Below are 27,388 nucleotides of genomic sequence, written 5' to 3'. Positions count from 1 at the left end.
ACAAGGTTTAACCCCACATTAATATCTAGGTAAAGACGAGTTTAACAAGCTTAAGAGTTTCTCCCCGTCTAACTGAATGAGTGCAGAGCAACCTCAGCCATCTGAAATGCATTACCTGCTCCAGCTGAGAGACCTCCCCCAGGAAGGGGCCCTGCCGCTGACCTTTACTAAACTCTGTAATAGGCAGGGTCAATAACAGAGCGGTGTGTAGGTGCAAGTGAGTGTGTAAGGGGACAGGGGGCCTTCTGTCTCTAATGATTTCTGCTTCCTCTCGGCCCGGCGGGCTCACAGGCGCAATGGGAGGTCTTTTTGTGGACGGAGAAGAGGCGGGAGCAGTCGAGGACATCAGCAAGTGGAGTGTGGAGGAGGTGTGCAGCTTCATCAGCAGCCTAGCAGGCTGTGGGGAGTACACACAGGTGAGGACAAGAGCAGGAGCAGAGCGTTGGATACCTCCTCTCCTGCCCCTGCTTTTAACAGGGGGCTACTGGAGACATACAGTACAGCACAGAAGGAAGATCATGTGCTGCAATTTGTAGACAAGAACATTAGACCAGAATAGCTTGATTTAGTTGTTTCTTGAGTGTTCTTTAAAAAGTTAAAAGGCCGCTCTGCGCTGCTCTTATCTTTCTCACTCACAGCTCTGTCTCACACATCTCACCACACCGAATGTCATTCTGTCGCATGCTCAACGCATCAACAAAACCCCACCGTTGACCACAGCGCACCACATTTCACTGCAGATGCAGAGTATGCATGAGCTTCCCCGTGGAATGAGTCACGTGAATTGTGTGCATGTTGAGTGAAATGGTCAATGTTCATCAACGTCAGCTGAAGCTAGGTCATCTATTTCAGGTCTTCAGAGAGCAGGCCATTGATGGTGAGACTCTGCCACTGCTAACTGAGGACCACTTGCTCAACAACATGGGATTGAAACTGGGGCCTGCCCTCAAGATCCGCTCTCAGGTAAAGAGAAGACCTGCTGTACCAGGGGTGTCAAATCCTGCTCCTGGAGGGCCAACATCCTGCAGAGTTTTATGCAGACCTTACTCCAACACACCTGCCTGTAATTATTTCACAAGTTTACATGTACATGAAATCAAATATAGTAATTTGTGCGTATTTGCCATTCTGTCCGGGGGAGGCCTCAGAGCTCGGAATTTGGCCCGAACCCAGAGCACTCCCCCTCCTTGACTGGGATAGAAACCAGCCAAGAGTGAGGCGATGGGGTGGTGGAGGGATGCTGTGAAACTGTCACAGGACAGAGGTGAGAGACGGCTATAACGGCTTCCTCTTGCGCTCCTCCCGAACTTTGTTAAATAAAACTTCATTAAATATTCTTGAGACCTTGATTACTTGATTCAGGTATTTAAATGGGGTTATAGCTAAACTCTGCAGGAAGATAGCTCTCCATGTCAAGAAGCTGCAATAATAGTGGACAGATAAACAGTAGGGAAAGGGTGGGCATCTCTGTCCAAACTGTCCTGCAGAATTTCTTTTGATCAGGGTTGGAGCTAAACTCTGCATTACAGTGGACTTAAAGGGCCATAGAGCATGGGTGTACTATCCTGCTTCTGGAGGGCCAACTTCCTGAGTTTAGCTAGTCAAGCTAGTCAAGGTCTTCAGGATCACTTCAAACTTCTGATCTGGCGTGTTGGAAAGGGATGGATCTAAACTTTGCAGGAAAGTTTATCTTCAGGAACAGGAGTGCATACTGCTCCTGAAGAGCGGGCTACAAATGGGGCTACAAAGATGGTCCATAATAAATGAATATATCAGAACTTCTGACCAGAAGATATTTGTAATTTTTATAGATTTTTTTTTTAATGATCTTGCCCAGGGCCCCACAAACCTATAGATAGGCCCAGTTTTTTGTCTTGTTTCTTCATGTGTTATCACATTTCTTCGTTCATTATTCTGAGCAGACATGAACGTAATCATCTTGTATCACTGTTACTGTACATCCTTATGCACTTCCTGTTGGGTGTATGGTGTGAGAAATAACGCTGGCATGTGGCTGCTTTCCTCAGGTGGCGCGACGTATTGGCAGAATATTCTACATGACCAGCTTCCCGCTGGCCCTCCCGCTGCCGCCATCTGTTCTGCGCCCCACAGACAGAGACCCCCTGCCCGCCGAGACCCGTCCTCTTTCTACCGGCAGCACTTCCTCCCCATTCAGCGTGCCCCCTCCCGCCTGCCGCGCCTCCCCTAAACAGGAGAACGGAAACCCCTCCTCAGCGGGAGCCTACGACTCCACTAAACCTCCCTCGTAGAATTGGCCATTAAAACTCTTGACTGCTTCTCCATATGGCAGAGGCAGTGCTTCAGGGAGGAGGTAAAGACGGAAAGAGGGCATGAAGGGGGCCCTCTTTGAACTATTCTTTCCTTCCTCTTACCCCCTCTACCCCCCTCCTGAAATAAAAAGCAAACTTGAGGACCTTTATGCAGAGGCACTTAATCTTTTTAGGAAAAGTGTGGAGAAATGTGCAGAAAGAAGAGAGACACTGAAAAAATGATGCGGGCTGAAACAGCTCCACCCTTCGCAGCGGCTGAGAGGAAGCCAAAATCCAAAGATGTGCAAATAGGGACTTGGGGACGAGACAGGAAGGGTTAGAGTGTGCGAGAGATGAACGTGAGCAGACAGCTGCTCCTAAACAGCATGCCAGAAGGAAGAGAGACGCATCCAGCGAGCGCACAAGGTACACATGCAAAATTCTTTTGTGTCAGACTTTGTAGGAAAGCATCATTCGCTGCAATGAACTCTTGTGGTAACCAACATTCTCGGGGAGCGGTAAACTTCGAAAAAGACACTTTTTTTTTCTTCTTGCGTTTACGCCACCTCCTCCTCCAACTTCCAGCCGTTTTTAAACTCTCTGGAGTTGGTTTAGCTTCGAAAGACTAAATCCTCCAAAGAGGAGTAAATATAAGAACAGGATGGAACTCATTTGCAGACTTGACCAGTGCAACTATGCATTCCACAGTCCAAAACCAAAGATGGATGGATGTGGAATTTTCAAACGAGATCTAGCGTTGATCTCTCCGGTGATGAAACAAGGTACACATACAGGGCCATACTGAAGGAAGAGAAACTCAAAAAGAAAGATGTGTAAAGCACTTAAGACTTCCTGTGACCAAAAGCCATCAGCCAAAGCAATGGCCCACCCTCTCACCCGACAAACATCTGGGCCCGTTTTAGTTTCACGACCCCGCGAAAAAGGGCATTAGGAAAGGATGTACGTCCATCCCTATGCCAGTCCATAGATGGATTAATGCCATTGTGAGGTCACAATTACTGCTGTGGGAAAGACATGTTATCCTGAATTGTATAGAAACATGCTCAAGATGAGAATATACTGAAGATGAAATAAGTGGTACGTTTTGTTAAATGTAGTTGCACGAGTTAAAAATCTTCTTTAATACTGAACAAAATGTGACTGGGTGACTCGGTGTTACTTTTGTTCTTCTTTTTCTGTTTGCTGTGTATTCCAGTTGTAATAATCATGAGCCCCAATCTTAAATGCCACTTCAGTATATAAATGAGGAAAAAAATATTTATAGAAATTTGTTTGCTGTAGTTAGAGCAACGAGATATTAAATTGTCCTTAAATTGATCCCAAAGAACAATACTTTTCTCTTTGTTGCAGGGAAATGGACAGCACAAAGCTCTTTATGCAAATCTTTGAAATTGTTTTTTCTTTTTAAATATGTAAGCAATTAATTAAAATCGTCACTAGATTTCCCATCAATGTTTTGTCTTCATCCTATTTTTCTATTCTCCGCTGGGTGAAATAAATCCTATTGAAAACTTAAAGATGCTTGTTTCTCTTTTTTATTTTTTTTCTCCGAGTGATGTTTATTTCCAAACTCCTCCACAGTCATGCAGGGAGTGGCGGCCCCAGTGGATGGCAGTGGATGGTAAATCCCCTGGTTAGGGGAGTGTGAGTGTGTGTGTGTAGGGTTCAGGTCAACAACAGCTGTCAGAGCGTCAGGTTCAGTCACAGGCCAGGGCCCCTGTGGTCCCCGCCTAACCCAAAGAACAAATGACTCTCAGGGACGTCCACCATCCGCCTCTTAAAAAATCTTTTTACTGCAACCGTGACTGTCAGCACCAGGTGCTGCTTGTGATACTGTGCTTTGAGTGATAGAGTAAACCTGTTACTCAGACTCATGCAAACATGAGCGCTGCTGCTCTAGTGAAAACTGAATGAAGCCCAGCTGAAGTTTAGTCATGGTGGCCTGAATTTAACGTTGCCTGACGTTCTGAACAGCACCTTAAAGGGGTGGTATAATGCCCCTTTTTACAAGATGTAAAATAAGTCTCTGATATCCCCAGTTCAAGTCTGAGTGTGTATGTGAAGTTTTAGCTCAAAATACCCCCCAGATATTTTTTTTTAATAGCATGTTAAAATTGTCAATTTTGAGGGTGAGCAAAAACGTATAGTTTTTTTGTATCCCTTTAAATGCAAATGAGCTGATGCTCCCGGCACAGCTTGCAGATATGCACTAAAATGTCAGAAACTGTTCTGCCTTTTATGTTCAAACCAAAGTCAGACAATGATGGAGAGATTAAAGAAGAAGTGACATGTACAATGCAACAGGAGAGGACGTTTCTGAATGGTTAGTTGATGAATTTATGTAGCTGATGTGGTATGAACTATCTTCAAGTCATTGACTAGCATATTCTTTCATGATAATTTATAAATCGCTAGTGTTACGTACTGTATTGCAATAAATGTGAAAAGACAGATGCGACAGCTTGAGCAGACTCACAAATGTTCTCTCCTGAAATCATAATCAACCACCCCTTTAAGCTAGGAGAGATGGAAAGAACAGAACAAAAATATGTGCGGAAACTTTCATTATGCAACAAGAAAGACGCTTCAGCCACAACATCGGCTGTGAGCATAAGAGGATGATTTTGAAAAGTTAAGGAATAAAATGTTATTGTTTACTGACCCCTAAGTCGTTCCAATCCTATACGACTTTCATGACACACAGAAAGAGAATTTGCTGGACACTTTCCACGCAATTACATTGAATGTGGACTTAGTATGCAAATTCACCTTAGAAGACTTTGGAATATAGCACGTCATATCGACAACTTTTATCATCACGTTAGGTTTAAAACTAGCCTTAAACTAGTCTTCAGTGCATAATCTACCTCACCCGACTGAACTGTTTAAAGCTGCTACCAGCTGATAGTTAACTACTCAAGAACTAGATCCAATTCCTAAACTAATCACTCACAAACTGGATAAGACAACTATTTGAATTGCACTCGCAAAATAATTTTACAAATAATTTAAATAAGGATGATTTAAAAATGTTTTTGGTTGCACTGTTCTAGTAGTTAACGTTTCTTTTAATCAATTTCCTACAGCACTACTAGAGCTGCGTGGAGTTCTGGCTGCTTTAAAACATTTAGAAAAAGCCAAGTGTTTTCAGAAAGTGATGTGAAAGCACTGAAGGGGAGAGATGTTCTGGCGAGAGAACAGGCTGCTCTCTGTTTTCTTCTCTTCCTCTCTCCCCACCTGGGCAGCACAGCCTGGCAGTGGATGATACGAGCGTTTGGCAGCCTGGTGCTCAGGGCTGACCCCGTGCCTCCACCTCCGCCTCTGGTTTACCCATTCACTACCCCTAAACATAAGCAGTGCCCTCGGCACAACAATGCAACATATCTGAAGTAGACTAAAAAAAAAAAAAAAAAAAAAGACACCTTTATGTGGTTTTAGAACAAAGTTCAGACCATCTTTAATTTGACAACATTATGAAGTGTTAGATGAAAAAGTAGTCCATCTGTTTTGTTGTACACTTTATAAAATACAATGGTGCAAAAAAGAAATGTAATAACAACGGGGGCTGTACATGGCACTTAAAGGAACAGTTCACCCCTAAATGATTCATGTCTTGGTGAGCTTTTCATTTAATAACATAATTGTATCAATCATGTTTGGATGTGAAATAGAAATGTTCCTCTGATGTAAATTTAGTCTTGATCAGAGAGCTCTAGGTCCTCAACCTTATCTTCCTCTCCCTCAGCGACCTCCTTTAGCTCTGCGCTCAACATCATCTTTGGTGCTTTGCCTTTAGAAGACGAGGGCTTTTTCTGGTCACCATCTGGAGAATAGAAAACAGATAAATGGTATGCTACATACAGTTAAGATGGTTGAAAAATAAGAGGGGGATCCTGAATTGAATACATTGAATATCTAGTCCTAAACAGAGCCAACCGTAGCTTATTACAGAAACATATAATCACCAGAATCATCCTCCAAGTCATCTACATCCTCTTCATCGCTCGGGTCTGAAAGGTCCTCTAGGCCTTCATCAACCTCATCAGAGTCACCCTGTTCATCTGCAAAGAAAATTAGAAAATTTCTTCAGAACAATAATCATTTATTCATTCATTCAGTACAATTTCTAATCCAAATGGACTTCCCGATACTGAAAAAGTCAGATGAACAGGCTGATTAAATTTGCATTTTAAGGTTATCAAATCAAAGCAGACCGTTACTGATTGTTCGGTGCATGTCACTTAAAAAAAATAGGAATCAAAGAAATCTTCATAACTTTGATCAAAAGTAGTAGTGATGCACTGAAACTTTGTTGACTGAGAATATTCAACCAAAACACCAAAAAAAAACTAAACTAAAAAAACATTTGGCAAAAACATTCCCCAAACCGGTGGTTTAATTTACATTTATCCCAGAAATTCAATTCAATTCAATATCAATAGATTGTTAGTCAGCTAGAAAACAGTTACTATATAGTATAACTATATATATATATATAACTATAAGACAGTAGTATAAGTATAAGACAGTATAAGACACACACACACATATATATATATATATATAACACACACATATATATATATAGTATAACTATATATATATATATATGTGTGTTATATATATAGTTATACTATATATATATATATATATATATATAAATAAATATATATATATATAATGTTTTCATACAAATGTATACATAAACATTGTATACATTTTTTTATTTGATTAATTAATTATAAAATAAATGTTATTTTCAGTTTTGGTTCGCGGCTAAATTGAATCTTTAACCAGTTTCGGTGTTTCTGTAAAAATAATAATAAAAATAAATAAATTGGTGCATCACTAATCAAAGTATGATGACTTGGTCTGCCTCAAATCTTTATTTATTTTTTTGACTTCAGAAATCCCTTTCACTTTTTGCTCTGCTAGTGAATACTAAGTGTTATAAACTAACAACATTTAACATTTTCAAGAAACCTCTGCACATGTGGATTCCCATTAAACACTCAACGAAGCATAAGCGTTCATCTAGATACAAGACTACACCACTGACCTACCCATGCTGCTCACACACATTTACATGACAACAATAAAGGCTAGCTTCTGACGGCGATTTAGCCTCGCTAATCCAGAGGTGTGTGCGGGAGAGTCTCGTGCTCTCTGAAGACGCAAGGTTGAAATCCCTGAGCTTTGAAGTGGGATTTGATACGATGCTGCCTGGGAGGTGAATGGCAGCATAGACACCCTCCACCCTAATTACCCAGAACACACTGGAGCCAGCCAGAGGGGGAGCCGCGCTCAACACCATGCGCACACCTCGCTGCTGAGAGCGGGCTCATGCATCTTAATAAAACCGGTGGACGGCTGACCGTAGAGTTCAGAGAGGGTACAGACAGTCCACCAGGAGCACGAGGCAAAGACTTTAATGAATGCCTGTGGGGCTGATCAATACAGTGATGATGTAGGAGGGGGAAACAAATCAAAGACACAATCTACATGTTGCTCTAAGCACTGAAAACAGCCTCGACACAGGAACACTGAAGATCAGGGAGTTTACAAAATGAGCAAACACACATTAAGATGGAAGAGCCTCGAGCCAAGTCTTTGAGAAAGTCGACAGCATTAAATGTCCTGGCACACTGCAGCGACATCAAAATGACAAACTAACACGACTTAAGAACATTAGTAGGGTGAAAGTAGACAAACCTGGCAGGTGGTAAAGCACATCAAAACTTCATAGACAAACAAACCAAAAAGAGTTTAGAGAAGAGAACTATAACAAGCATGCATTTACAGAGAGAAAAAAAGTTTGTATGAACCGTTTGAAAATTGTTTCTCTTTTCAACTGTGGTGGATGAGTGAATTATTGATATGAATTATTATTATTACAATTTAAAATATCTGTTTTCTATTTTAATATATTTAAAAATGTAATTTATTCTTGTGATGGTAAATCGAAATTTTCAGCATCATTACTCCAGTCCTCAGTGTCACATGATCCTTCAGAAATCAGTCTAATATGCAGATTGGTGAAACATTTCTTGTGTTGAAAACAGTTGCACTGCTTAATATATTTGTGGAAAATATATTTTAGGACTCTGATTAAAAAAAAAAACGAAATGTCAAAAGAGCGGTTTAAAATAAATGTAATTACTGATACCTTTGATCAATTTAATGTGTGTACTTTCTTTAAAACATGCATGAATCATAGAAATCTCTAGAATTTATTTTAATCAAATGTGCATGGGGGTTTATAAAACTAACCTGAAGGATATAAAAATATTACCAATGGGGATAATATTACAACCAAAAACACAAATTATAATGGACATTCTGTTTTCATGTTTTAAAGTAAATATTGTACACATTAAGCCAACTGTCAGTACATTTTTATTTATATTTATATTATACTACCCATCAGCAACTGATTGATGCTAAGGTAACCTGATTCAAAACAAGCTCCAGCAAAACCTGTCACGTCTTCAACTCATAGTCAGAAGTTGTATTAGCCTAGCATCCGGGGTATGGACACGTACATATTGGTATGGCATACAAATAAAAAATAAAAAAACATTATAAATAGTCTCTTCTTCCTTCCACCTCCACTCTTGTCTTTTCCAGCCCTCTTCTAACTTCTACAGCCACTTACACTGAAACTCTTCCATGTGAATGCCATAAAACAAACTGCAGAAGTGAATTCTTAATCAAAAGTGTGAAAAAGTGAAATATATTTGTTGGTTTGGTAAAAAGAGTAGAACAAAACAACAAATCAACAACAAAAAAGGGCTTTTTGTCTGACAATATGCAACCGAGACCACAAATTAATATATTAGAGGTCATGTGACTCTGTTCTCCGGGTCTAAGCGCTGGAGGTATGGGGCCGGTTAAGCCGTGTGGTGAAGGAGCGGCCACTAACATCTTTCCAAGCGAATGTTTTGAATTACAAACCCCCACTGGGATCCAAGTATGCAAAAAAAAAAGCTTCCTGTAAGAGAGAACAGAGTAAGAGAGTGAGAGACCGACAGAATGAGAGAGAGAGATTTGTAAGGACTCCACACAACGAGCACCAGATGTATAAAAAAAAGAAAAGAAAAAAACAAAAACTTCCTCTTGCCTCCCACCTCCATGGGACTTTTTCTGCGGCTGTCGGCTCAAGGGCGGGAGGAGTGGGAGAGTGTGGCATGTGTCCGACACATGACCCAGCACACAACTCCAGATATAGAGTTAAAGAGGAGAGGCAAGTGCACGTCTGACAGCTGACCTGCCCTCCACTGAGATCCATTCTCACACACAGACAGAGAGAGAGAGAGAGAGAGAGAGAGAGAGAGAGAGAGAGAGAGAGAGAGAGAGAGAGAGAGAGAGATACTGGGCTCATACAACTGAAATGGAATAGATAGATAGATAGATAGATAGATAGATAGATAGATAGATAGATAGATAGATAGATAGATATTATATTATTATTATTATTATTGTTTTATTTTATTTATTTGTATTTTATTTTATATAAATTATAATATATTATTGTATTTCAATTATTATGCATGTAATACAGTTTCGTTTCCTACTGGAAATTAGCCTGGGTTTCCCCGATTTTATTCACGCTGCTAGGCAGCCTGGATACCATGACCTGGGGCCAGTTGCATAAACATAGCCATTATGTTAAGACTGTGTCTTAAGAACTAGTATGATCAACTAGAAGTTAGTTAGGGGTAATCAGTCTTACTGTTCAGTGTCAAATTAGACCAATCTACGTTTTTATGTTACTGACTTTAAAAAGTTGTTAACAGTTTTAAAGAATAAAATTGGATGACTAACTTGCAAGACTAGTCTTAACAGTTTATGCAACTGGCCACAGATTTTCCCCGAAAAAGGGAACCAATCACAGAACGGGGAGGGAGCAGCAAGACGATGACGACGTCTATGCGACACCGAAGCAGTTTGTTTATATCTATGGATCCAACATGGCATCAGACGCGAAGTTACCTTTCGATGCAGCCTTATGGCGCTTTTCCACTGCATGGTACGGTACGGCACGCTTTAAATGGTACCACCTCTGTTGAGGTTCCAAGCGTACCGTACCGATACTAAAATGTGACGTGAAAACACTGCAGATCACTAATTGGTCAGACAGAATCATCACTACCAGCGTCATTGTATTTACGACACGAGACACTAAACCCGCTAGATTTAAAAAGCCAGTGGACAACAGCCAACGCTGTAGCACCTGTTTTAAAAGTATTTGCTTAAAAAAATAAAAATAAAAAAAAATAAAAAAAAGAGTATAAACTTAAAAAAAGAAATGGCTGAATCGTGGTCAGTGGACGAGGTGCAGACGTTCCTCTCGTTGGTTGCCGAGGAGTGGATGGGGAAACACGGAATGAAAAATTCGCATTTAATATGATGATGTAATGGCAGTAGAGATGATCAGTCCCACCCACTTTGAAGCGGTACTAACTGCAGTGGAAAAGCAACCGAGCTAAAGCGAACCGAACCGTGTCGTACCACGCAGTGGAAAAGCGAACCGAACCGAACCGTTCCGCGCCGAGTCGAACCGTACCGAGCCGCACCATGCAGTGGAAAAGCGCCATTAGATAGTGTTCTAAGCAGTTTAGAACGCAAGTTTATTTCGTCTTCTTCCTCGTCGAATTTCTGTCGCTCTACATACGTCATCTGGTATAATTGAAACGATTGGCTATAAGCTACATAGAGGCGCATTTGATAGACATTCGTAGCGCCCAATAAATGGCTCTGGGCATCCGTAAACCACGCCTCAAATACGAGAAAATGAACATGTGGTTCCCAGACCACGTCTCAATGAGAAAGAGGTCTGACGTTAGCCAGGCTAACTGGAAATGTTCATAAATATTCTATATCAGCCATAAATTAATAAATAAATCAACTTTTCAAAGCCAAAATGAAATCAAAATAGTTTGATTTCTTAATATACATTCCTTAACTTTTTGTGCATGATTCATCTGCACATATTAAAATATAGAAAGAATATTTATCTTTACAATCTTTTGTTATACAAATCAATGTTATAGCTTGCTCCACCTCTAAAACTACGTTCCCCTTCAGCTGACCGCTTCCTCTCTAATCCTGTCATATAGAGACCATGTTTCACAACCAGTTCAAAACCAGTAATGAAGAAAATCAAGACCCATCCTACATGTTTTTCTTGCTAAAGTTCCGTTTCACGCAGAAATGCTGCAATAGAGAAGTATAATGGGTTGAGAAGAATATTTAATCAGAGTTCAAATAAAGTTCAATAGATCTGTTGGGTAAAATTGACTCTGTTACTACTACTAAATTTAATACATTTTGTATTTCTCATCTCTGATAAGAGAATCTTCTGACAGCGCAGTGCAATGGACAGCAGCCTCCCAGTGACAAAGAAAGGCATTACAGGAAAACAAAAATCTTTCCCATTGGACATGTTAGTAAGGTATATACATTAGTTGCAATAAGGGAACAGAGTAGTATATTAACATGAAGACTAACCTTTGGATTTGAACAGGTTGTCGTCATCATCATCATCATCATCGTCATTATCTGAATCAAAGAGACCCTTGAACTCCTTTTTGTCAGCCTTTTTCTCATCAGCCTTCTTGCGCTTGATTTCAGGGAGATTCAAATCCTCCATCTAAATTAAAAAGCGATGAGAAAGAGAAAAAAATATCTTTAAATACTATCATTAATCAAAAGGGACAAAAACGTGAACAAAAGCTGCAGATATGACGTTAATGAGAATACAACGTTAAGCATAATTCTTCTGGTTTTTGGGGGGTTTTGTTTCAGATTAAGTTTAAGAACAAATCTGGCTGAGACATCTACAATTGTTTATGAAAAAAAAAAAAACTGGAGTTTCCTTCCATCTCAGAAAAAAAAAAAAAAATAATAATAATTTAAACAAAAAGGTAATAAATGTGTATTATCCCCTAAAAACATAATAGGATTTAAGTATGTGTGTGTGTGTATTGATGGAGGAAGTGGCAGAGGCAGTAGAGGCAGGAGGGAGAGGTAATCAGATCTGAGCGTGGGGACTCGGTGGATCAAAGCCTGGGACGCAGCCCTGAGCGCTATAATACTCTTCCTGTAGCACTAGCCCTGCCGCCTCCTCCGCCAATCTGCCGCTTCCTAGACGCCAACACTCCGCCTGGTGTCATCTCCATTATCTCCCTACGGACATGCTCCAGCTCCACACACATACAAGAACACACACAGTAGGTGCTTTCACAGAACCAGCACTACAGTTTTCACAAAGATGATCACAACTGTGTGTTTAAATTTTAAGACTAGCATTAAAATAGCACTGGGCTAAACAGCTGTCTCGTCTATATTTATATATATATATATATATATATATATATATATATATATATATATATATATATATAAAAAATCAAAATGATTTGATTCTTGCTGAGGATCAAACTAAAGCATTGTACTGCAGCTCCCACTGGTGAAAGATGAATGTACAGCCCCGATCTGTCTAAATCCAGTTTACGCTGAAAAGTGTGGTTTGGATAATTTTGGTCTAATGGTAATAGTTGCTGTGGATTTGCCATTTTTACCCTTTCTTTCCCAGAGATCTCCAGCTGAATCTCCTTTTCACGAAGTTTCTTCCACTGGCTGTAATATTTAGTGATGGGAGTGCCTTCCTCTGCTACTTGCTTCTCCCAGGCTGCCTGTAAACACACCAAAATAAAAACACATAACAAATGTTATTGCATGTTCACCCATAGGAGAGCTAAACAAAAGGGATCTGAATACACATTCAAAACAAAATAAAGCCATAAACTTACAGCCTACAATTGTAAGACATGACAAGTACACACAGGCCTCTTCTGTTATTGTGGATCAATAACCCCCTAAAAAAACTGTATCATCTAAGAAAATATAAAGTTTGTAGGGTCTATATCACTACACCCTAAAGTAATATTAATAAAGAATCAAGCCAATCATAGCAATTTTCAAAAACTGAAGTGGACCACGCTCTCAAAAAGTAAAGATAAGTGGCTCGCAGGAGGATAAAGGGGCAGGGGTATAAGAGAGTGAATCTCCGCCAGTCTTTCCTTAAAGGTCTTTGTGGATGATATTGATCAGGTAAAATGAGATTAGTTGACCTCCAAATCCAATAGGCCGTAATAAATCTCAACTTCAGTCTACAGTTAGCTAAACTTATTTATAACAATTTGCATCAGTTTGTAGAATAGTGAAAATGATCAAAGCTACAAAAAGGCGCAATATACAACAGACGCTAACAAAGCTAACAGATGTGTACATGACCAGCAAGGCTAAGCTCTATGGCAAACTGGGGGCTTCATCCTTTGAAGCATCTGTTCAATAACTGCTGTGCACATTCTGGAAAGAAATCCTGATGCGATCACTTGGCGCACTACGCTACTGAGGCTAAACTGAACCGCAAGAAATCACGATGCATTGTTTTAGCTATTGCAATGGTTAGAATGCCATTCAAGTGGGTGACACAGAATTTCAAGTTTAATAGTGTTGATATGTCATATAAGCATAATAATAATAATAATAAATAAAATAGCTGGGCATATAGTGTCTATGTTGCTCAATATTAACTTATGTACTAGTCAAATAAATATGTAAATCTTAGTATGTATCATGACAGATAAAAAAAAAATGTAAATGGAAATAAATATAAATCAAAACTATTTACACAATGTAAAAAAAAAAAAGACAAAAGCACATTAGAAAATCACTAAAAACTAAATTAAAACTAAAAATATAAAAATGAAAGCTAATTCAAAATATTAATAAAAACTAATGGCAGTATATAAATAAATAATGGAATATAAATAATACTAACATAACATTAGGAAGGGGGGTAGGTATTATATCGGTATAATATAGGTAGGTAGATATTTAACCTCTGTGTGAAGTGTGTCATAGTGTGGTAGTATTAGAGCTGTTGAAGGCACTGGCACGACCCACAGAGACAGATATTTGTTTGTTGGACTAATCCGTGGGGCAAGCGGCTTTATGCAGCTGTGCTGGCGGCAGTGCCGGGTGAGAAGTTTGCCATGCCACCCTCGTTACTAAAGGACATCTTTCCTGCTGGCCAGAGCCCGGCGACAGACGCACCCCGGCGTGGTGCCATGCTGTCTGCATGCTCTGCCCTACTGCATCTCTCCCTACAGCTCAACATTACACAGAGGAGAGAAAAACCCGTCCACCCCTCCTGCATTTCAGTCTTAAATGCCCTTAAATATTTATCAGAAGCATGAGTCGTTCCAGAGACAGCAAGGGGCGGGGAGGACAGATGAACGGGCTGTGCATCGGCAGGGGTGACAAATGAGAGCGGAGATGGAGATGAATGGAGCAGAGATCTCGCCCCAGAGAGGAAGCAACTTCTCACCTTCTCTCACAACCTTCACCCCTGCCGTCCCCTCATTTTTTTTCTCCCCACCAACTTCGTCATTATCATCCCAGTCAGCACCAGGGTTTTTATTGTTAACTGAAATGGTTATGAAGACAAAAAATATATATATAAAAAAATTTAGGGAAAAAAGGAAAAATGTGCACTACAATATGAAGAAAAACTAAATAGAATTACAAAGAAAATTAATTTTATATTGCCAATTTAATTTATATTTTTAATTCCAATCAATGTCAGATGGTCTGATCTAGTTTATTGTGCCAAAAATAGATGCAAAATCAAACAGGAAGGGGGGCATCTGATTTACATATATATAACAAACAAAATAGTTCATTTTCTGTATGCGATGTTTAGCGACTGAAATCTGAAATGGATTACAATGATATACGTTAATCAAATTAATGCATATTTTGTATTAAATTTGAATTACATGTTTATAGAATTACTAAAATTATAAAATAATTTAGGTGCTAGGGTTAGGTGCACAAGATGGCACCTGTGAGCTTCGGTGATGCGAGTGTGCGCACATTTCCTTCCGCTCAAACTCTTCCGGTCTTAGTCCTGATTTTGTTCTGACTGCCATGGGACTAAATGGCTCAAAACTGACTTCTCTTTCTGCGTGGAAAAACACTCTGTCTACCCTAATCAAGATCAAAGGTTTATTATTTAATATGTAATTGAATTATTATAGGTTTGCATACAATATGTTCAGTGTTTGTATTTCAGCTGTGCACTTCTATTAATTACTGCATTTTTGTGAGACGAGTAAAGAAAGTGCATCTGTCGCATAAATCAATTGTCTATTTTTTTTTTTCTTTATTGTCTAACTCTTATTTTTACTTAACTATATTGAAAACTGTTTGTGTTAACTTTAGTAACTTTAGCAAACGTGAAGGTTTACAGGATATGTTATGCAAACAACTCTCTAATCAAGATTATTCCTGTTGCAAGCTTTCATTTGAGTAGTCTGTTCTCAGGGAAGCACAAAACATATTACTGATCCAGGTAGGCTACAGGTTTCTAGTGTATGGGTATAATCGTTTTAAGTTTTTTTATTATTATTTTTATTTTTTTACTTACGTCAGTTAAAATGTTACACAACAAGTGCATGTTATACTAATATTTTTGAGAAATAAAATATTTCTTGATGGGTGTGGATGCATAGATAACTGATGGGTCTGTATAATGTCTGACCTTGTTTTTACACAAATTCCACCCTCATTTGTTTGAACTTCCTAAGGCTGACGAACTTAGAGTGGTTAAAACTTATTTTAAACACTGTTACTGAACATTATAACCCAAATGTGTATCTGTGCGCTGCACATTTTATGGAGAACAGCTTGTTTTCTGTAGCTTTTGTAAGCGCTTGCAAGCTCTTGCTTTTGTAAGACTGTTCACCGCTCCTTCGGAAAATGAACCATGGTTTTGTGATCGATTACTGTTTTGCATTACCTTAGTTTTCTGACAAATATCACGATTAAATGGAGGATAACATTGTATCTATAATGTATACGAAACTTACAGTCTGAAATGTCCTATGAAATCTGTGCTTGCAAAGTATGTGAATGAAACCCGTTCTGCACATCTCGTTCTCCTCTTCTTCGTTAACATTGTCAGGGTCTGAATTAGGCTTGAATTGGTTTGAACACACGCAAAGCACTGCCAATCACAACACACTGGGCCAGCTAACCAATCACAGCACATTTCGTATTTCGGAAAGAGGGGCTTCATCGAAATCAGCGTGTTCGAGCCAGACCGGTACACCCCAAAACAAAAATCAAGACTTCATAAAAGGGCATAGGCTAATAGGACCCTTATAAGTCATTCACCTGACTTTCTCCATTCTCATTCTCCAGCTCTCTGCATTGGCATCAGGTGAAACTAGAAGTGGCTATGCACACACTTGCTAGATCGGAATTACATTAATCCCATTATATCTGAAACAGAAATTAATGTAAAAAAAACTAAAAACAAAAAAAGATTTATGCACAATGAAAACTAACTAAAAGCTAAAACTGAAAAAAATGTAATTAAAAAATAAGTGACATTCTCAAAACTACAATAATCATAAACAGCTAGCACAAAGTCTGCTCCAATCTGCTACTGGATTGACGTTACCAGACGCTCACAAACAAAGCACTTAATGTCTGCTCGTCCTCCTCAGAGTCTCTCGCTGAGAGAAATGGCATTAGAAAGCTTTCCGCTCCATTACTTTCATCTGCTCTCATATCCGCCACCGACCCAGCATCAGGCTACGGTCGTAATAGTACTCTGTGCCACGGTGGCCACGTGTGTCTGTCTGAGGACCTGTGACTGCACTTCCTGACCTGCAGGTGGTGTGGTCAACTAGGCCTCAGGCCAACCGCCACATGCTGTTTTCAACTGGCCACAGCAACACACACTCAGATGTGTTCACACGTAAACACGCAGGGCTCTGAACACGCAAACACAGACGAAGACTGTGGGTGACCAGCAGTCACCTGTGGGGGGACGGAAGGCAGGGTGGTGTTTGAGGTGGGTGGAAAGAGGAGAAACTGCAGGGATAACAGTCCGCTTTTACAACTAAAATAAACATCGGACTGCCATGTCTGGTCCCACAGCTCACAAATGTCTGACTAGAAGTGCTGTTACGGTCATTGTGTAATTGGAAAAAAAAACGTAGAAAGGAGAAAAAAAACGTATAAAAAACTTAAATTTGTCAAAACAAATGGATCATTCAATGAGTGCTAAAGTAGTTAAAGGGATAGTTCAATCATTTATACACCCTCAAGTTGTTCCACACCAGTTGTTCCAATGTATTGCCGAACACAGAAGAAGATATTTTGAAGAATCTGGGTAACCAGAGTTCCATTGAATAGAAAAAAATATTACGGAAGTCAATGGCTACGTCAACATTCTTCAATATATCTTCTTCTGTGTTCAGAAGAAAGAATAACATACAGGTTTGGAACAACTAAATGATAACAGAATTATTATTTTTGGGTGAACTATCCCTTTTTTGTAGTAATAAAAATCATTTAGTTCAGTTAGAGAACAGACACTACACTAAAAGCACCTTATATTTTGGATTTAAACTAGTGGTGGGCCGTTATCGGCGTTAACGCGCTGCGTTAACGCGAGACTCTTATCGCGCGATAAAAAAAATATCGCCGTTAATCTATTCTCCAAGTTGGGTTGGGAGATGGCTCTACTACACAAGCTATGATGACGCAATCTACCCGCGGCCGCGAGGTAAACCCGGCTGCAACGCATATTCGTCGTCATCTTAAGTAAACACGGCTGAAAGTGAAAGCTGCAACATCCATTATTTGGACTTGGTTCGGATTTAAGCCGTCCGACAAACAGCAGCAAACTATCCGAGTGTGTGGGGTAACGGTTCGGTAAGTTAAGTTAACACACGACTAATCCGTTCTACCACATCAAATTCAAAACGAAACTGAAACTGATATCACTGAATACCAGCGCGCGCGTATTATTCTCAATCCAATATATCTTAGTGGTGTAACGTTAACACATAATCTCTGTCTACGCCCGATTTTAAGAATCGTTGTTGTGTTTCTTTTTAACTGAAAAGACATCAGTTAGACAATATTATAACTTTAAATTTGGGGTTTCATAAGCTCAAAGCTTTAATAAACATTAGACCTACTTAAGATCTCTGCAGCTAGTGTACTTACATTTTATTTATCTGTAAAATTATGTTGTATACTTACAGTTTTGCACAATATATGTTCTCAAAACTACATATACCCTTTAAAAAAAAATTAGCAGTTGTTTAGCAGGGTCTGTGTAACCTGTTCTGTAATGGTTTTATTATAATATACTGTATATCGTTATCGCAAGAGGCTGCAATGTATATCAAAATATAGATTTTAGGCCATATCGCCCATCCCTAATTGATAGCCTATAGTAGTTGATAATAACATAGGCCAACCTAATGTTGCCTATGGACGGTAACAGTACAGTAGTAACCTTTTACAGTCAATGAGTAGAACAGCTTTCTCAAGCAGTTTGTGATGCATTTTGGAAACAGTTCCTGAGATGAGCCCCTAGTCTAATGCGCCACCTGGCTTGAGAAACCCGTTCTCAAAGACTTAGCCTACTTGTATAGTCATTATTTGGGTAGCACACATATTCTGAATGCCTTCGGTAGAATTCAAATGAGCCATTTTAATCTAGATTAATCTAGATTAATTTCAAAATTAATCTAGATTAATCTAGATTAAAAAAATTAATCTATGCCCACCTCTAATTTAAACCCAATGCTAACAGGGAACCTGCAAAGGATTAGATGTATTTTTCATGAAGAATAATAGTGAACCCATCTTTCAAGCAATTGCCACCCCTGAATTGCAGCCAATTCAAAAGTGAAAGTAAAATGCTCACGACTGCACTGGAATTCATTACAGTGTGAGTCCACTGGCATGGATCATTTTCAGATCAGTTCATTAATTGAAAACACTCGATTTAAAAGGGAGGTGCAAAAGAGGGAAAGATTTCATCACCGTCACATCCCTAATAGACAGCAAGTGTACAAAAATGTAAATGTATAAAAATTACTAATGCAGAAGCAAACCTATACTTCATTTTAAGGTGATGTAGTTACACGTTACTACATGTACTTACCATAGTAATAACAGTAAATTCTGCTTAATTACAAGAAACCAGCCCTAAACCAAACCGTAACTATTTGGTACGTACTTGTAGTTCATTTATATTAGTCAGTACTTATTTGAGAAAGTACAATGTAACTACATGACCTTAAAATAAAAGTAACTGATTAAAGTTTTGAATATGAAAATGATTATTTGAATCAAAATTATGAATTTTATTATTGTGAAATATAACTATATAATACAATATACAGACTATAATATAATTATATAAAAATATTTAATTGATACAGTGGGGAGAACAAGTATTTGATACACTGCCGATTTAAGTTTTCCCACTTACAAAGCATGTAGAAGTCTGTAATTTTTATCATAGGTACTCTTCAACTGTGAGTGACGGAATCTAAAACAAAAATCCAGAAAATCACATTGTATGATTTAAGTAATTAATTTGCATTTTATTGCATGACATAAGTATTTGATACATCAGAAAAGCAGAACTTAATATCTGGTACTGAAACCTTTGTTTGCAATTACAGAGATCATACGTTTCCTGTAGTTCTTGACCAGGTTTGCACACACTGCAGCAGGGATTTTGGCCCACTCCTCCATACAGACCTTCTCCAGATCCTTCAGGTTTCAGGGCTGTCACTGGGCAATACGGACTTTCAGCTCCCTCCAAAGATTTTCTATTGGGTTCAGGTCTGGAGACTGGCTAGGCCACACCAGGACCTTGAGATGCTTCTTACAGAGCCACTCCTTAGTTGCCCTGGCTGTGTGTTTCGGGTCGTTGTCATGCTGGAAGACCCAGCCATGACCCATCTTCAGTGCTCTTACTGAGGGAAGGAGGTTGTTGGCCAAGATCTCGCGATACATGGCCCCATCCATCCTCCCCTCAATGCGGTGCAGTCGTCCTATCCCCTTTGCAGAAAAGCATCCCCAAAGAATGATGTTTCCACCTCCATGCTTCACGGTTGGGATGGTGTTCTTGGGGTTGTACTCATCCTTCTTCTTCCTCCAAACACGGCGAGTGGAGTTTAGACCAAAAAGCTCTATTTTTGCCTCATCAAACCACATGACATCTCCCATTCCTCCTCTGGATCATCCAGATGGTCATTGGCAAACTTCAGACAGGCCTGGACATGTGCTGGCTTCAGCAGGGGGACCTTGCGTGCGCTGCAGGATTTTAATCCATGACGGCGTAGTGTGTTACTCATGGTTTTCTTTGAGACTGTGGTCCCAGCTCTCTTCAGGTCATTGACCAGGTCCTGCCGTGTAGTTCTGGGCTGATCCCTCACCTTCCTCATGATCATTGATGCCCCACGAGGTGAGATCTTGCATGGTGTCCCAGACCGAGGGAGATTGACCGTCAATCTTGAACTTCTTCCATTTTCTAATAATTGCACCAACAGTTGTTGTTATCTCACCAAGCTGCTTGCCTTTTGTCCTGTAGCCCATCCCAGCCTTGTGCAGGTCTACAATTGTATCCCTGATGTCCTTACACAGCTCTCTGGTCTTGGCCATTGTGAAGAGGTTGGAGTCTGTTTGATTGAGTGTGTGGACAGGTGTCTTTTATACAGGTAACGAGTTCAAACAGGTGCAGTTAATACAGGTAATGAGTGGAGAACAGGTCTATGGGAGCCAGAATTCTTACTGATTGGTAGGTGATCAAATACTTATGTCATGCAATAAAATGCAAATTAATTATTTAAAAATCATACAATGTGATTTTCTGGATTTTTGTTTTAGATTCCGTCACTCGCAGTTGAAGTGTACCTATGATAAAAAATTACAGACCTCTACATGCTTTGTAAGTAGGAAAACCTGCAAAATCGGCAGTGTATCAAATACTTGTTCTCCCCACTGCATGTATATAGTATATTATGAATATAATATATACAAAATGTAGGTAGAATTATCTATATGCAAAAGTTTAGGCTAAGACACAAAACACTCATCTACAGTGATGGGAACTTTAAAGGAAAAAAGGAAAATAACGTAGGGCGGGACTTATTTGTATCAATTAGGATTTTACTGGTTTCTGATTGTTCAACATTTACATTAATGGTTCATTTATTTTTCTACCCATTTATATGGTATTTCTGATACAAGGCCTACATTTTACTAATGGAATATTATGATAGTTGTAGATTAAATCATAGCTTTATCTTGCATAAGGCCAGGTACATGTAATAAGAAAGTAAATTAATCCATTTTGAATTTATGTTGACTTCAACAAATGTTCGGTCTGTTCCTGGTATAAAATGATACCCGCAATCTCTTGTACTCACCACAGCTGTGACATCAGCCACGCCAAACGCAGCTTTCTGCCTTCGTCCTGTGATGTGGCTGCAGTTCTCCTGTATCTTCTCCAGCAGCTGGCGCATCGGCTTGCAGTAATTGGCCACTTTGCATTCCTTCAAGAACGCTTTCAGCTGAGACCAACAAGAGAGAGACAGAGGGAGAAAGAGCAAACAATTGAAATATCATAAAAATGATGTGAATATTATGGAGCCACATGCAGACAGCATTTCTAACTATCCTCAAATAATTCATGTAATTCTAATAACTCTCTGTGTAGATTCAATTGTTCAATGTTTAGCTTAAATCTGGAATTCAAATTCTGCCAATGAAAAGTACGGAAGAACCGGGAGTGGATATTATAAATAAACCCGACTGGGCCAAAAAGAATAAATACTCAAAACCGGATTTTTAAACAGCAGTGAGGAGAGCTTGGTTTTGGCCAGAGCAGAGGATGTGGCAAGAGTGTGTGAGAGAGAGAGAGGGCTGAAAGAAGTAATGGTGAAAGAAGTGTGTTTGTGTACTGTGTTAGTGTGAACACTGCAGTGTAAGTGTATGCTGTGTTGCTAGTGTAAGTATTGGGATGTTTATGTTGGGGTGTGAGGACTGAAGAAGCTGGACTACAGCCTGTGAATAAGTTTGCATGTGTGATCTGATCTGTGAGAATGAGAACCATTAAATACAACTGGTGTACAAGCTCCATAAGTTTCACTTATTATGACTTGTTGCTGATGTGGTAACTGTTAGAAAGAAAAGTGAAAGAGTGAAAGCATTTGTCCAGAACAGTACCTGAACGATGGCAGGCAGGGCCAACTCAGGAAAGCCAATGGCGCAGGCCTGAGTGTGGAAGTACTCCAAAATGAGGTCATACAACTGATCCATTAGACCATCCTGGAACAGTGAAAACACATAGACATTCAAAACTCAGCACATGAGATGCATTCTCAGACCAGAAACATACCGTCGCTGTCGGGTGGATTAGTTACATGTTTGTGATCGTAGGGAACAGAGGCGGTGTTTTTTTCCATCTTGTGAAAAGTAGAGTTTTTGGAGATACAAGGTTACCGCCCGACAGCGACGATATCCTAATGTGTAACTCAGGGTTGCTACTGACATCTTTGACTTTAGCTAACTTACTTAGCAAGACTGTCTGCTAAGGGCTGTTCATACAGAATGCGTTTTTTGCATTCCACTGAATGGACATGTTTGACAATTCATCTCACATCTTTTGTAGCGACATGGTGTTCTAAAAACAAGGCGTTAAGGTTATAAATTCACCTTTTAAAACAACGTGTCTCAAGAGTTTGCTTTTTTCGAATGGAAAAAAGCACAGATGGATGTGCACTTACAACTGAAAAAGAAAAAAAGTTTTAAAGAAAACAGTTAACGCTTATGTCCCCAACAGGCTCTCTTGCGGCAATACTTACAATGTAATGCATACTTGCACAGTGTCGAATTTGGGTAGCTAGGACTGTCTGCATTCACATACTTGGAGTGTTTTAGGCCTTCCGTTTTGCTCATTATTTATGGTTGGATTATGTACACAGGCAAGAAACATCTTCGCAGAGCATGTTGGATGTTGCAGGCAGTTGTGCTGCTTAAAGGAACACTCCACCGTTTTTTCATATTAAACTATGTTATTCCCTTAACTAAGACGAGTTGATACATACCTCTCTCGTCTCAGTGCGTGCACTCAATCGCTCTGGCGCGCGGCAACACTTTGATAGCACTTAGCTTAGCCCAGTTCATTCATTAGGGACCAAACAGAGATGAAGTTAGAAGCGACCAAACACCTCCACGTTTTCCCTATTTAAATACAGTTACACGAGTAGTTACTCGACCAAGTATGGTGACACAAAATAAAACGTGGCGCTTTTCTAAGCGGGTAAAAATGATAACTAAAATGTATGGCGGAATTAGGGGTGTGACGATAACCGCATCACCACAATATCGCGTTAATGAGATGCCTACCGCGGTGTGAGGTCATCACCGCACCTTTTTTTTTTTTTTTTTTTTTTACAGGAGTGCATATGGTGTGTGATATGAACTATAAACACATTCATTTTTGCTTATAATTTACTGTATTCTGCGAGTCCCATGTTCAAGTGCTTCTGGAGAAAAAAAAAACGCTTCCTGCGCAAGGGAGGGACAGTCCGTTAAACATATGGGGGATTTATTTTTTTGTGTGTTTCTGATTATTATTAATTAACTGCTAGGTTTCAGTACTTGTGATGTTTACAGATAATGTTCAATTAAATACAAACAAGCACAGGCATAAAAGACAAGCATAACGTAAACAGTTGGAGATTTTAATTGCAAGTAGCGATCTCTCTCATGTGATATAGGCAATAACAGTTGACGGCGCTAGCCGAATGACATTATTCAAAAAATAGCCACGAATCTAGTGTCTAAGCCAAATACTGTGTCGCCTTTGAGGCAGGTGACAATTAAGGGGAATCCGGTGAATTTGGACAAGGCAATATGCCGTATTTGTCGCACAAAAGTATCCGTCTCGCGAGGAAATACCACTAACTTAAGACCACATCTTAGAAAAATTAACCATCCTGTGGCGTTTGCTGGACTTAAGTGCAGCACACCTACCTTAGGTCGGCTACACACTGGCTGCGTGGCGTGTCCGTTTAGCTTGCACACTGCCTGCGTGACACGCGCGTTGCGTCTCAGTTGCGGCACGAGCCGCGCGGAAAAAAAGCGTGCATGCTATAAATAAAACCGACGCCTATTTTTCACGCAAGCCTGTTGGAAGCGTTTCCTGGCAAAATAGAATAGGAAAAAAATGTTTGTATGTCATTTTGACATGAATACATATTAATAAATTACATTTTGATGTTTGAAAGTTTAGGTTTTGACATAAATGCAGATATAAATGTAATTAAAAAAAATATTATCGATTTTCAAATATTGCACCTGTCAATACAGAACGAAATTGTATGGGGGGTCGGTTAACCGCCAAACCGCGAGATTTGTTGCTTCTTTCCCGCGGTAAGAAAAAATCCCATACCGTCACAGCCCTAGGCGGAATAGCACTTGCGAGCACTTCTAAAAAGTGACGCCTGAAAAATCCTCTCGCCCTCTCCCTCTCACTTCTGTCATTAGAACCAACGTGACTTTTTACTGCGCCAAGTGCTATTTGGTCCCTAATGAATGAACTGAGCTAAGCTAAGTGCTATCAAAGTGTCGCCGCGCGCCAGAGCGATTGAGACGAGAGAGGTATGTATCAACTCGTCTTAGTTAAGGGAATAACAGTTTAATATGAAAAAACGGTGGAGTGTTCCTTTAATATTTTTGTGGAAACAGTGATACACTTTTTGGGATTCTTTGATGAATAGAAAGTTCAAAAGTAACAGCATTAATTTGAAATAGAAATCTTTTGTGACATTATAAATGTCTTTACTGTCACTTTTGATCAATTGAATACGTCCTTGCTGAATAAAAGTATTTCTTAAAAAAAAAAAATCTTACTGTCCCCAAACTTTTGAAAGGTAGTGTAAATGTAACTATTTTAATGGATAACAATTTGGCATGTCAAAATGAGGAAAAAAGCCCCAAAACAAAAATTCAAATAGTCATAGTAGCAGTAGCCTAGTGTCCCTGAGGAGGTTACATACATGTCTATCAGTCAATCAGTTTTCCCTACACAAAAATGGCTGCCCTCCACAAAGTATTCACACCTCTACTCAACACCTGGCATAAAAGCATTCACACTAATCCTGACCCGGTTTAGGGCAGGGATTAGACCTAAATCCCTTGCCCTACCTAAAATTTACAGCCGCAGCCCTCACAAACACATTCCTCCGCAATGGAAACGGGAAAGCCCTGCTCGTAACTGCCCTTACTAGTTGGGAAATATTTAAGATTTAGTAAGTCAGACAGAGATCCCAGACAGCAAGGGTGGAGCGGCGTCTCGGGGGGCCTGTGGCTGCGGTGTCTTGGCCTGGGTGTATGTACTGGAAAGCTTCCCCGTGCCAACCAGGAGAGCAGGATAATCCCTGCAGCTTGTGTGGCAATCCTCTTGGCAGCGACACAGCGCGCGGCGCTTTAGCCTGTGTAGCAGCGTGTTCGGGCTTTCATCTCCTAACCTCAATCCAGTTACAGCCAGTCAGCATGAACACATGACAGGCTCTCAGCCCAGGAGGAGGGGCCATCTTTATCCAGTCCTTTATCTGATGCATTTATGTTGTGGTTTTTAGTTTCATTTTAATGTCATTTTTGCTCAATATTTTGGATTTATTGTACTGTTAGGGCTAGGTACCAAATTCAGCAAGGAGGCAGTAAATTGATCAAAAGAGACAGTAAAGACGTTTACAATGTTACAAAAGATTCCGATTTAAAAAAAATGCTGTTCTTTTGAACTTCTATTCATCAAAGAATCCTGAAAAAAATATTACGCATTTAAAGGGGTACTTCACTACTTCACTGGCAAAATGGGCTTTCAATACAACTTGGCTGCCTTTACCATAGAAATGTAAAAAAAAAAAAAGGAAAGAAAACAACTTCAACACCCATAATGCACAGGCATGTTGCCATCTAAGGCCAGTCCCAGTCTGCTATGGTTACGCTTACAGTACGTTCACACCGCCGCCAACTTGAGCTTCCAAAGTTACCGGAAGTCATTCATTTTCAATGGAAGCTGGCTTCTCTCAGCTGCAAGGAGCGTCAAATCCATCGGCGTCGCGTTTTGAGCGTCAATCAGAAAGTTGAAAGTATCTCAACTTCATGGTAATGAGCTATGACGCGGTTCAGCGGCAAGCAGCGGCAAACGCCAGCAACCAATCGGAATATAGACGTCCTTCACGCTGGCTGATTCCGGAGAAACATACGATGTAAACTTTCGTTCCTACCAAAACATTAGTTCCAAGAAAATGGAGGAGAAACTGATAATCGCTGTTGCTGGGTTTCCTATCATTTATGATATGACGTTATTTTCATATAGGGACCAGTTACAAAAGAGAGAGAGCCCCGGCCGTGCGCGCGCACTCACCTTCAACGTCTTCAAACAATATGTCTTGCTCTCTCTCCCTCGCGCATATTAATCAAATATTTTTTTCCCGACCAAATGTGACCAAAACGGTTATAAAAATGCTGTCATTATAAAAGGTTCCTAGTGTCAATGTATTGCTTGTTTTTTTTTTCTGTTTACATTTCATGGTGTAACACAGACTTCAGAGCGGCCAAAGCATAGACATAATATAGATAGACGCCCTATCGACCGCTACTGCCTACTGGCGCGGGCGAGCCGTGGGGCCGCCATCTTAGACCGGTCACCCGCTCCACTCAGTGTAATCTGAATGGCAGGTGCAATGAGCTGTCAGCGCATTTAATTAATCATACCGAACTGAATACCGAACTGATTTTCATGCGGGTTTTTTTGCTGCAAAGGTCATTCATGTAGCTATTATACAGGACACATGGTTCGGCGTATTTTAATATTCATAGTAGGCTTAACACTAATATAATATTCTGATTTAAGATATAAAGTGACCAGATGTCCAAAATCAAAATATGTGATGTAGGATATAAGGTATTTTTTAAATCACACACTATAAATATGATAAAGAAGCAGAAACAGATAGTTGCAGTAAAGTAAGATATTTTAATAAGTTGAAGAAACGTGTGTGTTTTACATTTACATTGCTTCCTGATATCACGTGCGCAAACACAAATAACCTATATATATAAAACAGTTATGTCCGGTCGAACAATTAATGTATGAATTAACTTCAGATTGGATTGCGCTAAAAGTAAGT

At 39.7% G+C, this 27,388-nt stretch overlaps 2 protein-coding genes and 1 long non-coding RNA gene across 5 annotated transcripts in view; 2 read left to right on the top strand and 1 right to left on the bottom strand.

Moving 5' to 3' along the window:
- samd11 (sterile alpha motif domain containing 11) overlaps nucleotides 1–3,808 on the top strand; it is a 65,973-nt gene extending 62,165 nt beyond the window's left edge. For 2 of the 3 annotated variants that reach the window (XM_082144755.1, XM_082144757.1), the window contains exons 11-13: nucleotides 292–416; nucleotides 853–963; nucleotides 2,028–3,808. In XM_082144755.1, coding sequence (XP_082000881.1) covers nucleotides 292–416; nucleotides 853–963; nucleotides 2,028–2,270 — 479 coding nt within the window. In that variant the 3' untranslated portion in view covers nucleotides 2,271–3,808. The remainder of the gene's footprint in view (nucleotides 1–291; nucleotides 417–852; nucleotides 964–2,027) is intronic. The other variant, XM_082144756.1, reaches the window with a different exon arrangement.
- A 1,902-nt stretch (nucleotides 3,809–5,710) lies between these two features.
- noc2l (NOC2-like nucleolar associated transcriptional repressor) overlaps nucleotides 5,711–27,388 on the bottom strand; it is a 33,942-nt gene continuing 12,264 nt past the window's right edge. The window contains exons 14-19 of the mRNA XM_082144758.1: nucleotides 22,413–22,514; nucleotides 21,614–21,757; nucleotides 12,875–12,988; nucleotides 11,802–11,943; nucleotides 6,257–6,352; nucleotides 5,711–6,114 (exon numbers count right to left, since the gene is read on the bottom strand). Of these exons, the coding sequence (XP_082000884.1) occupies nucleotides 5,984–6,114; nucleotides 6,257–6,352; nucleotides 11,802–11,943; nucleotides 12,875–12,988; nucleotides 21,614–21,757; nucleotides 22,413–22,514 (729 nt within the window). The 3' untranslated portion in view covers nucleotides 5,711–5,983. The remainder of the gene's footprint in view (nucleotides 6,115–6,256; nucleotides 6,353–11,801; nucleotides 11,944–12,874; nucleotides 12,989–21,613; nucleotides 21,758–22,412; nucleotides 22,515–27,388) is intronic.
- LOC309480341 lies at nucleotides 22,521–25,897 on the top strand. The gene is made up of 2 exons (XR_014199594.1): nucleotides 22,521–23,533; nucleotides 24,657–25,897. It is a non-coding gene; the product is annotated as an uncharacterized lncRNA (long non-coding RNA).

Source organism: Leuciscus leuciscus (genome assembly GCF_965113295.1).
Source record: "Leuciscus leuciscus genome assembly, chromosome: 18".
Taxonomy (NCBI): Eukaryota; Metazoa; Chordata; class Actinopteri; order Cypriniformes; family Leuciscidae; genus Leuciscus; species Leuciscus leuciscus.
This window is presented reverse-complemented; position numbering and strand designations above follow the sequence as displayed.